A 12966-nucleotide genomic window follows, 5' to 3' on the forward strand; every position below is an offset into this window, starting at 1 on the left:
AGAAATTCCCAGAGAATCAGACTTTGAAGGCTAGCAGGATTTGACTGCAAGACTTCGACAGGACTGGAGGAAACAGAGACTCTACTTTTGAAGGGCACACACAAAGCATCGGGACCCAGGGGAAGGAGCAGTGACCCCATAGGAGACTGAATCAGACCTACCTGCTAGTGTTGGAGGGTCTCCTACAGAGGCAGCGGGCGGCTGTGGCTCACTGCAGGGACAAGGACACCAACTGCACAAGTTCTGGGAAGCACTCCTTGGTGTGAGCCCTCCCGGAGTCTGCCATTAGCCCCACCAAAGAGCCTGTGGCCTCCAGTGCTGGGTTGCCTCAGGCCAAACAACCAACAGGGAGGGAACTCAGCCCCACCCATCAGCAGACAAGTGGATTAAAGTTTTACTGAGCTCTGCCCACCAGAGCAACACCCAGCTCTACCAACCACCAGTCCCTCCCATCAGGAAGCTTGCAAAAGTCTCTTAGATAGCCTCATCCACTAGAGGGCAGACAGCAGAAGCAAGAAGAACTACAATTCTGCAGCCTGTGGAACGAAAATCACATTCACAGAAAGAGAGACAAAATGAAAAGGCAGAGGACTATGTACCAGATGAAGGAACAAGATAAAACCCCAGAAAAACAACTAAATGAAGTGGAGAGAGGCAACCTTCCAGAAAAAGAATTCGGAATAATGACAGTGAAGATGATCCAGGACCTTGGAAAAAGAATGGAGGCAAAAATTGAAAAGATGCAAGAAATGTTTAACAAAGACCTAAAAGATTAAAGAACAAACACCTAGAAGAATTAAAGAACAAACAAACAGAGATGAACAATACAATAACTGAAATGAAAAATACACTAGAAGGAATCAATAGCAGAATAACTGAGGCAGAAGAACGGATAAGTGACCTGGAAGACAGAATGGTGGAATTCACTGCCGCAGAACAGAATAAAGAAAAAAGAAATGAAGACAGCCTAAGAGACCTCTGGGACAACATTAAATGCACCAACATCTGCATTATAGGGGTCCCAGCAGGAGAAGAGAGAGAGAGAGAAAGGACCCGAGAAAATATTTGAAGGGATTATAGTTGAAAACTTCCCTCACACGGGAAAGGAAATAGCCACCCAAGTCCATGAAGTGCAGAGAGTCCCAAGGAGGATAAACCGAAGGAGGAACATGCCAAGACACACAGTGATCAAACTGACAAAATTTAAAGACAAAGAAAAAGTATTAAAAGCAACAAGGGAAAAACGACAAATAACATAAAAGGGAACTCCCATAAGGTTAACAGCTGATTTCTCAGCAGAAACTCTACAAGCCAGAAAGGAGTGGCACGATATATTTAAAGTGATGAAAGGGAAAAAACTACAACCAAGATTACTCTACACAGCAAGGATCTCATTCAGATTCGAGGGAGAAATCAAAAGCTTTACAGACAACCAAAAGCTAAGAGAATTCAGCACCAGTGCTACAACAAATGCTAAAGGAACTTCTGTAAGTGGGAAACACAAGAGAAGAAAAGAACCTATAAAAACAAACCCAAAACAATTAAGAAAATGGTCATAGGAACATACATATCGATAATTACCTTAAATGTGAATGGATTAAATGCTCCAACCAAAAGACACAGGCTCATTGGATGGATACAAAAACAAGACCCATCTATATGCTGTCTACAAGGGACCCATTTCAGACCTAGGGACACATACAGACTGAAAGTGACGGGATAGAAAAAGATATTTCATGCAAGTGGAAGTCAAAAGAAAGCTGGAGTAGCAATACTCATATCAGATAAAATAGACTTTAAAATAAGAATTTTCTAAGGGACAAGGAAGGACACTACATAATGATCAAGGGACCAACCCAAGAAGAAGATGTAACGATTATAAATATATATACACCCAACATAGGAGCACCTCAATACATAAGGCAAATACATAACAGCTATAAAAGAGGAAGTCGACAGTAACACAATAATAATGGGGGACTTTAACACCTCACTTACACCAATGCACAGATCATCCAGACAGAAAATTAATAAGGAAACACAAGCTTTAAGTGACACAACAGACCAGACAGATTTAATTGATATTTTTAGGACAGTCCATGCAGAAACCGCACATTACACTTTCTTCTCAACTTCACATGGAACATACTCCAGGACAGATCACATCTTGGGTCACAAATCAAGCCTTGATAAATTTAAGAAAATTGAAATCATATCAAGCATCTTTTCTGACCACAACGCTATGAGATTAGAAATAAATTACAGGGAAAAAAACATAAAAAACACAAACACATGGAGGCTAAACAATACGTTACTAAATAACCAAAAGATCACTGAAGAAATCAAAGAGGAAATCAAAAAATAACTAGAGACAAAAGACAACAAAAACACAATAATCCAAAACCTAAGGTATGCAGCAAAAGCAGTTCTAAGCGGGAAGTTTAGAGCAATATAATCCTACCTCAAGAAACAAGAAACACTTCAAATAGACAATCTAACCTTACACCTAAAGGAACTAGAGAAAGAAGAACAAACAAAACCCAAAGTTAGTAGAAGGAAAGAAATCATAAAGATTAGAGCAGAAATAAATAAAATAGAAACAAAGAAAACAATAAAAAGATCAACAAAACTAGAAGGTGGTTCTTTGAGAAGGTAAACCAAATTGATAAACCTTTAGTCAGACTCATCAAGAAAAAGAGGGAGAGGACTCAAATCAATAAAATTAGAAAAGAAAAAAGAAAAGTTACAATGGACACTGCAGAAATACAAAGCATCATGACAGACTACTACAAGCAACTCTATGCCAATAAAATGGAAAACCTGGAAGAAATGGACAAATGCTTAGAAAGGTATAACCTTCCAAGACTGAACCAGGAAGGAACAGAAAATATGAACAGACCAATCACAAGTAATGAAATTGAAACTGTGATTAAAAATCTTCCAACAGGGCTTCCCTGGTGGCGCAGTGGTTGAGAGTCCGCCTGCTGATGTAGGGGACATGGGTTCGCGCCCCGGTACGGGAAGGTCCCACATGCCGCGGAGCGGCTAGGCCCGTGAGCCATGGCCGCTGAGCCTGCACGTCTGGAGCCTGTGCTCTGCAACGGGAGAAGCCACAACAGTGAGAGGCCCGCATACCACAAAAAAAAAAAAAAAAAAAAAATGGGCAGAAGACCTAAATAGCCATTTCTCCAAAGAAGACATACAGATGGCCAAGAGGCACATGAAAAGCTGCTCACCATCACTAATTATTAGAGAAATGCAAATCAAAACTGCAATGAGGTATCACCTCACACCAATTAGAATGGGCATCATCAGAAAATCTACAAACAACAAATGCTAGAGAGGGTGTGGAGAAAAGGGAACCCTCTTGCACTGTTGGTGGGAATGTAAATTGATACAGCCACTATGGAGAACAGTATGGGGGTTCCTTAAAAAACTAAAAATAGAATTACTATATGACCCAGCAATCCCACTACTGGGCATATACCCAGAGAAAACCATAATTCAAAAAGAAACATGCACTCCAATGATCATTGCAGCACTATTTACAATAGCCAGGTCATGGAAGCAATCTAAGTGCCCATCGACAGATGAATGGATAAAGAAGTTGTGGTACATATATACAATGGAATATTACTCAGCCATAAAAAGGCACAAAACTGGGTCATTTGTAGAGATGTAGATGGACCTAGAGACTGTCATACAGAGTGAAGTAACTCAGAAAGAGAAAAACAAATATTGTATATTAACACATATATGTGGAATCTAGAAAAATGGTACAGATGAACTGGTTTGCAAGGCAGAAACAGAGACACAGCTGTAGAGAACAAATGTATGGACACCAAGGGGGGAAAGTGGGGGCGGGGGTGGTGGTGGGATGAACTGGGAGATTGGGATTGACATGTATAGACTAATATGTATAAAATAGATATAATCTAATAAGAACCTGCTGTATAAAAAAAAATTTAAAAAAAAAAGTTTGTGCCTACCCAAAGGTGCGAGGGCTCTAGAATCTTAGCGCATCTTTTGCTGTCTTTCCACATGTCATTTTATCACCACATTTTGAATCTAAGCATCTCATCTCAGTAGCTCCCTCACCAGCCAAACCGCCAGCATACTGACAAGGGCAGAGGACATGTGTGTAGTACATGCCTGACCTGTGTCTACCTGCTTTTGCCACTGCAGGTTCAAATCTTACCTTCCCAGCTGCACGGCACAGGGAGATCAGCTCGGTGCTTTGTGACCATCTAGAGGGGTGGGATAGGGACATTGGGAGGGAGGTGCAAGAGGGAGGCGATATGGGGATATACGTATGCATATAGCTGATTCACTTTGTTATACAGCAGAAACTAACACAACACTGTAAAGCAATTATACTCCAATAAAGGTGTTAAACAAAAAACCCCCAAAATCTTACCTTCCATCCTCCTCTCTTTATCCTCCCTCCCTCTGTCTCCCCCTCCTCTCTCCTCCCTCCTCCCTCTCTCTCTCATATACACAACCTATTTTTGTCTTTGTATGTGTGTACTAGAACGCTCTGTTGTAAGGAAATAACTTTAGGTAAATGTTAAGACTAATCTTTAAGGATGATTTAAGAAAGGTTAGTCATAAAAGTAAAATACTAGAAACAACTTTGGCATTAGACAAAGGGTTGGAATTACCATACAGCCACATGATGTAGCTGCGATGCTTTGTAAGAATGCTTAATAATGTGGACAGATGTTCACAAACTATGGTTGTGCGCAAAAAGCAAGTGCTAAAACATCATGAATGAATGAACCCATTTTTGTAAAAACATTAGACATTCTAGAAGGATGTATCACAAAAGCCCTGAGATCACTTCCTGGCACATGGTAAACACTGTATACTTGCTTGCTAACTATTATCGAAGTAGAGTCAGGAACTAAGGGATAGAGACCGGGGTATCTACCATTGACACAGTTCTGAGTCGAGCTCAGACCTTAGTTAACAGCTGCCACATGAAGGATGCTTTCTGGTTAAAATAGAGATCCAGCAATGTCTCCTCAACTGAACTGGCTTGAACCAGAGGTATGAAAATGTGCCTATCACCATGAATAGCAGCAGACCTATTTTACTTCACGTTTTGATCATATGAGTAATACATGAATACATTCTTCTTTTCAAAGATAGATTGTTGGGCTTCCCTGGTGGCGCAGTGGTTGAGAGTCCGCCTGCCGATGCAGGGGACACGGGTTCGTGCCCCGGTCCGGGAAGATCCCACATGCCGCGGAGCGGCTGGGCCCGTGAGCCGTGGCCGCTGAGCCTGTGCGTCCGGAGCCTGTGTTCCACAACGGGAGAGGGCACAGCAGTGAGAGGCCCGCGTACCGCAAAAAAAAAAAAAAAAAGATAGAAAGATTTAGGTAAAGTCCCCTTGAGAATCATCCCCAATGCTGGACTCTCTTCACTCCCTGGAGAAAACTACTACTCTGTTTGGTTGGTGAGCTTCTGGTTTCTTTTATGTCTTCATATACAAATACGTGTACCCATAGAAAATCAGAGAATTAAGCTGAGTGGCCAATACAATAGTCTTCTTGTTTTTTAAAATATTACACAATTTTTAAAAATTTATAGCAGTATTTCATAAGTATATTTTTACATTAATGTGTCATATTGTAATAACACTGAATTTCCTTGTTTCATTCAATAGTACATTTTTCATATCTGTTTATGTTGAAACTTAGAGAATGAGTCCATTCTCTTTATTTTCCACATGTATTCCAACATATAAATATACATTTTTTTTAGACATCCTCTCTATTGATGGGTATTTCAATTGTTTCCAGTATTTCACTAGTCAAACAATGCTGCTATGAACATCCAGAAAATGACTCCTTACGCAAATGTGCAAGTATTTGTCTAGGATAGATAATTAGAAGCGGACTTTCTGTGTCAACAGTCATGCACACTTTTGGTTTTCATAGTCTGAACCCTCCAAAGTGTATCGGTGTACACAATCACAGTGTATGATTGCTTAATTTCCCCACGTTCTCATCAACACTTGATATTATCAGTTATTTAAAATATTGCAGGATTTCCCTGGTGACGCAGTGGTTAAGAATCCGCCTGCCAGTGCAGGGGACACGGGTTCGAGCCCTGGTCCAGGAGGATCCCACATGCCGTGGAGCAACTAAGCCCGTGTATCACAACTACTGAGCCTACGCTCTAGAGGCTGAGTGCCACAACTACTGAAGCCTGCGCACCTAGAGCTCTTGTGCTCTGCAACAAGAGAAGCCACCGCAATGAGAAGCCCACGCACCACAACGAAGAGTAGCCCCGACTCACTGCAACTAGAGAAAGCCCGCACACAGCAATGAAGACCCAATGCAGCCAAAAATAAAGAAATAAAATAAAATCGTGCAAATCTGATTGGAGAAAAATGGTCTCACATTTTTGTGTTTCCTGTTTAACAGGGAGGTTGGGCATCTTCTAATATGTTTGTTTACTGGTCATTTATAATTCATTCTCTGAGAACCATTTATTTATATTCTTTGCCTATTTCTCCTATTTTTCTACTATGTTTTTCTTATAATTTATATGTATACAATCATATTGTATTGTTATTATTTTTTTTATTTTATTTTATTTATTTTTTATATAGCAGGTTCTTATTACTTATCTATTTTATACATATTAGCGTATATATGTCAATCCCCATCTCCCGATTCATCCCTCCACCTTGACCCTGAGCTCGCTGTGCAGCATACAGCAACACATGCCCCGTGTGTAACAAACACCAGCACTGTGTTCGTGCAGCTTTGGGGTCACTTGAGGAATTGAAAGATAATTAGAAATCTAGGAAGTAGATTCTTTCAGTCACTCTTTAAGTCCTCCATTCCTCTACTAATCCTCCTCCAAAAGGCTGAAGAGGCAGCTGCCAAGGAAACCTCTCCCAGAACAACAAAATTATGAGGACAAAAGCAGAGTTATCTGAATGGGGACGCAGTATTTCATCAGTGTCATCCCGTGAGACCGGCTTCCTCATCCTCTTCCTCCGTCTGTCTGAGAGTCTTGTTTACGTGTCAGAGGGAGACATCAGATGGTTTTGAGTTGAATATTTATAACTGATTTTTCTAAAGGAAGCTTCATTTTATTTACCTGCCTGTCGGGCACCATTGTGCACTGAAGGACACAGAGTCTGCATGTCTCATGATTTAAAGGCAAATGCTTTTTCCCCAAGGACATTTTAAAGCTTATCATTTTTTTTTTAAAGCACTAGGCTATGCTGGTTCTGCAGAAACAAAGACACAACTAAAAGTTATCAGGCATAAACTCTAATTACAAATTAAGTACCTTTTTTTTTAATCTTATCCCTATTAACACTTGATTTTATTTTCATAGATATCAGGAGCAAAGAGAACTCTGGGCATCTTTTCCAGAGGCAGTATTTCTGTTCTCTTAGCCCTGTCATCTAGGAAGAAGTTGAATAAAGAAAAAAGGTAGACCAAATGACTAAAACTCTTACAGGCCAGAGAGAACAACTGACTCTTAAGGAGGGTTTAGCCAATGTTTCGCTTTTAATTATAGAAATAAATATGGGGACTTCCCTGGTGGCGCAGTGGTTAAGAATCCACCTGCCAATGCAGGGGACACGGGTTTGAGCCCTGGTCCAGGAAGATCCCACATGCCGCGGAGCAACTAAGCCTGTGCGCCTCAACTACTGAGCTCGCGTGCCACAGCTACCGAAGACCACGCACCTGGAGCCCATGCTCTGCAACAAAGAGAAGCCACCACAATGAGAAGCCCGCACACCACAAAGAAGAGTAGCCCCGTTCACCACAACTAGAGAAAGCCCACGCACAGCAACGAAGACCCAACACAGCCAAAAAAATAAACAAATTAATTTAAAAGAAAAAGAAATATGAAAGAAAGATCATATGAAGTATGATTATAATACAGTGAGATCAGCTTGTTTATGATTTTTTTTTTTTAAACAAACAGACCAAATCTTATTACAGCCCAGGAGCACTGTCCTTCAAAGCAATGACCTTGGAACAGTGTATGATAATTCCATGTATGTAGCATTATCCAAAGCATTTTAAAAACTCCCCTTGGAGCTGCCTTTGGAACCAGTTTATATATCCATCAGCAAATGGCCCATTACTTTATAATTGCACTACATTGGAGGCCAAAATCAGCATTGACTCATTTAATCACCCCTCTTTCTCTAGACCAAAAAAAAAAAAAAATCAAATCCAACCTCAAAGGATGAATATTTGTTATGCATGAGATAATCAAAAGAATGACCTGCTACCAGCTCTGGAGGCAATTTGCATTGGGAATAGTAATCACATTTTGAACAATCACAGGAAATAATTTTACAGGAATACCACTTGTTTGGTGGCCTATGTTCTAATAAATTTACTATTTTTAATTAGTAAATTAAAAACACCCTCACAAACACTCCCATTTTAGAGGGTGGGTACTTCTGGTTTTCTTCCTTCAGCCCAGAACTCTCTAACCCTTGCATGTCTCCAGAGTTTCACTACAGGGTCTCGTTACTGTGGCTGTTTCTCTGTGCGCTCTGTTTCCTATATCTCAAGCCTAGGCTCTTAACTCTCGGTCACTGATTGGTTCACATTGATCTCATTCATCCATCTCCAGGCAAACGATTTAGCAAGCTCTTGACCTTGTATTTGCCTTAATCCTGACTCGTCCAGTTCCAGAACAGAAGCTAGAAGCAGGTGGGGAAAACAAAGCCAGAATGTGGACTGACAGTTAGAAGAAGAGGAAATCTGCAAGGCCTGAAATTCCTCGCTGTCTGCTCAGAGGCGTTCAGGGTTCCATCTGCCTGGCTAACAGGAGATAATGTCAGTAGGAATTTAGCGGGCTTGGGTTACACTGTGCTCTGTAAGTTAATACAACAATGCAGAACACAGCTGTAATGGGCAATTCTGGCAAAGCCAAGTGATTTGTCCAACGTGGGAATTGTTAGCACCTCATTCATTATTAAATTGGAAAACAGTTTGGTTGGATTCCCTAAAGGGTCAGCTACCAGATGTAAGCTCAGAGATGAAATCATTGCTCTTACAATGACATTTCTTTAGAATATATACATATTGAATAAAGGACCTTTTGGGGAAATTAAAACCATGAGAATTCCAAGAATTCGCCTAAGTTTCCACAGCTGAATAAAATTTCTAAAGAACTTTCCCAATGCTCTCCCATGCCCTTGGTCTTCCTAATTTGATGAGGGAAGAAGGAAAAATTCCATAGCATGTGCCACCCAAAATTATACTAGAGACATTAATAGCCAGTGATTCTTCCTAGATGACTGGGCTAAGAGAACAGGTGTACAGATCTAGATATACAGAACAGTTTCTCCCGGCTCTACTGAATAAGCCCCGTTTAAAAGAGGCTGGTGTACTCCATGCCCACATGAAGGGGAGGTGAAATCAAGTTTCTTGATCACCAGGCCCCAGATGCCTGAAAAAAAAAACAGATGGGTCCTTCATGCTGAAGAATTAAAACCTTCCCCTTCGAATGTGGAGAAACAAACCAAAAACCAAAAAACCAAAGCTGGGGATCTAAAACAAGGTTTTGAATTTGTACATTCATGAATCAAACATTCCTCTGAGACCCAGATCTGTCTCTTAATACAACATTTAGATGGTGAGTACAGCGGGTCGGGACCATTAGGTGTCATACCACAAAACTCTTTATTTTTCACCCTCACCAATTCTGCCTATAATTTTCCACGGGCCAAATTTCTACTGTTGGGGCGACCAGCCAGGTGTGCGCTGGCTGTTAGCCATAGACTGTGCCAGCCTCAAGCAGCACATGTTCTGCTTGGAACACAGCCCTGAAACATCTTTAGAATCATCAGAATGAAGGCCTGTTCTCAAGAGCACCAGAAGTACTACGTGGAATCTAACTTAAGTTCCACGAGATTGTCAAGAGCACGGGGCACAAACATTGTAAGGCACAAAATATTTGTTTCCTGGGAAAACCCACCTCAAGGACACAAACTCAACAAAAATAAGGGCAACGTGAGTCTTCTTCGTGTATCACAGCACAATGCTTGCTCCTTTTTCATAATGTTCTCCACATCTGCTCGAATTACCATGTCAGTTCCTACCTTTGCATAGATGACTTTAGAATTCTACAGTTTCCCTACTACATACAAAGGTAAAACCTTATTATAGGCCTTTTGCATGGTCTGTGGGAAGAGGCATTGCCTCCAGATCCGAATCTCCCCAAACCGAAAGAAGGAGGAAGAAAGCCAGCTGGCCTGCATACAATCCACACTGAGACACGTGCACGTGCTCAGATTCATTCTGGGGATTTGTCTAGCAAATACTCAAGGGAGAAAGCACATACTGGTTTTGGAAACCTGTTTGGTGAGATGTACCAAGCATACAGGTTTCCAAAAATGAAAACACTGACATTTTAAAAATCTGATGAAATATTTAAAATACATCGAAAACTAGAGAGAATAATATCACAAAGACCAGTACACACACAAATCTGATTTAACATGTGTTGGTCATATTTACTCCAATTTTTAAAAAATAAAAGATTTTACAGAGTTATAGTCTCTTTCATACCCTCCTCTGAAGACATCTCTCACTCAGCTGTTCTCCTCAGAGGTAACCACTATCCAGAAATGGATATGTTTCTTTTCCTTCCATATTTTTATTATTTGATTATATCATTACAGTCATGTATCCATAAGCAAAACATAGTATTGTTTTGTAATGCAATTTAAATATATGTAAATACACATACACATTTACGTGTGTTCATGTAGACCTTAAGAAAACAGCTTTCTTGTTTGTTCTTTGTTTTTTTACAATGAAAAAAAATTAAAAGATATCCAAATGTACTGAATTCATTCACAATACTGGGCCTGGTAAGACAGTCAGGAATCAGACTCTCAAAGCAATATAAAAGTGTCACTAGAGAAGTCATTTTTCAATAAGAAGAAGGTCTTGCATTGTCCCTTGTCTACTGATAAACTCCATGATCAAATAAACTTCCACGAGCACAGTAAAGAAATTTTGTTTGGGTTCATTGTAGTAGTCAGTCCAGTAAATTGGTCATTTAAATTTTTATCTGCAGTTGACTTTTAAGTACAGCTGATATTTACCTGACAGAATCAGGAGTTCAATGATCTCTGCATCTCCCAGAAACGCAGCCACGTGAAGCGGGGTTCGCTTCTCAGAATCCTGAAACAATGGCAAAGATAAACAAGTCAGTGGCAGCCGGAGGTATCTTTTGTAGTTATAGTACGACATGTCACTCACTCTGAGATTAATGCTTGTGACAGAGAGTGAAGGCCAAACACCTACTCAGGTGAGTTCTGGTTACACATTTCTCTCAGCATCTCCCACAGTCACGTGTACGAAAGATCCCGATTTCTGTGTCTGTGTGTCGTATTTGCCTCCCTGCTCCTTTTATTGAAGCCCAGTTCAGGTCAAGGATGGACCATCATGCACTGGATGATGAAATTCAACTTATTTTTAAACCTTCAGTATGGTTAAAAAAAAAAAAATTCAAATCTTTCTACCTACCTTAACAGCATAGTTCAAAGCTTTCAATGATTTATTTTCTTTCTAAGAGAACCTAGTGGAATTGTTCACAAGGACATTTTCCATCAACTGTTGCCTAGACAACTGCCCATTCATGTAGTACTTATTGAATGCCTACTAGGTGCCAGAAGCCAGATTCTGGGGACAGGGAGGGTGACCACGACAGGCCCAGTCCCTGGCTTCATGAAACTCACAATCATGTGGGGAGGCCGACGATAGTCATGTAAGCCAATGACACATGAGATCCTTTCAGATGGTGATAAAGGCCATAACAAAATAAAAACAGGATAATGAGATCAAGTGACTGGGGAGATGGGAAAAAGAGTCCTTAGAGTGGTTGAGTAAGGCCTTTCAGAGGATGTTGACCTTGAAGCTGAGAGGTGAGGTAGATATTACTGTTTCATAGATGAGAAACTATGGCTCAGATAAATTAAGAAATGTCCTCAAGACCCCATAGGTATATAGCAGAGTCAAGATTAGACCTTCGCCTGTCAGATTCCAGTCTCAGTCCTCGGCAAGGCACTTAACATATTGTGCTGAGAGGCAGCATGCTAACAGGCAGGGGAAGAAATACTGCTTTCCCATTTGTAAACTGGAGATGATAGTCTCTCCCTAGAGAACTGATAAGAACATTCAAGACAATGTAAGTAAATAAGTCCTAGGCAGGCATGAGGCTTGGCGCATGCCCAGCAAGTGCTCCGTAGTAGCCATTATCGTCACAGCATAGATAGTTGTGTGATACTGTAACCCAGCAGGACCCTATGGGGCCTTCCCGGGACAGGACCCACGTCCCTGTCCTCTACCTGCCTCTTGTTTGTAGAAAAACTTTAGCCTCCTAGGCCTTCCCCAAGTTCCAAAGAATAAATCTAATCAAAGAAGTGAGAAAGAAAGAAACAAAGAAAAGTAAGAGAAAATAATAATAGTTTAGCCATTAAACAAAGTCTAGGACCTTTAGTTCCTCCTCAAGTGCTATAGAAATATCCTGAGCCACATCCTTGAGTTGTTTTGCAGATACTGAAACCCCCACCAAGAGGAAGAAGTTAACTGCATGCTGACCACAAGCACGTAGACCCCAGATAAGTTGGAACCAGAAGGTTGATGACGTTGATTCCCGATTACCTCACCACCAACCAATCAGAAGAATGTCCACAAGCTGGTCACACATCCCAAAACCGTCTCCCTCACCCTGACTTTAAAAACCTTTCCCCGAAAGCCATTGAGGAGTGCATGCATTTTGAGCATTAGCCACCCCTTGCTAAGGCAAGTACCCCTTGCTTGGTCTTGTGATAAACGCTGCACCTTCCTTCACTACAGCCCAGTATCAGTAGATGGTCTTTACTGCATGTAGGCGAGCAGACCCAAGTTTGGTTTGGTTACATCTTCCCTCTAAGACTGAGAACTCTCATAGAGTAAAGAA

The 12966-nt window shown here is 40.9% G+C and overlaps 1 protein-coding gene across 5 annotated transcripts in view; it reads right to left on the reverse strand.

The window, feature by feature from the left end:
• The window catches only part of ANKRD44 (ankyrin repeat domain 44), a 328505-nt gene that overhangs the window by 155106 nt on the left and 160433 nt on the right, over positions 1–12966 (reverse strand). For all 5 annotated transcript variants that reach the window (XM_049712129.1, XM_049712126.1, XM_049712125.1 and 2 more), the window contains exon 3: positions 11108–11186. In XM_049712129.1, coding sequence (XP_049568086.1) covers positions 11108–11186 — 79 coding nt within the window. The remainder of the gene's footprint in view (positions 1–11107; positions 11187–12966) is intronic.

Source organism: Orcinus orca, chromosome 7, assembly GCF_937001465.1.
Source record: "Orcinus orca chromosome 7, mOrcOrc1.1, whole genome shotgun sequence".
NCBI classification, from domain to species: Eukaryota; Metazoa; Chordata; class Mammalia; order Artiodactyla; family Delphinidae; genus Orcinus; species Orcinus orca.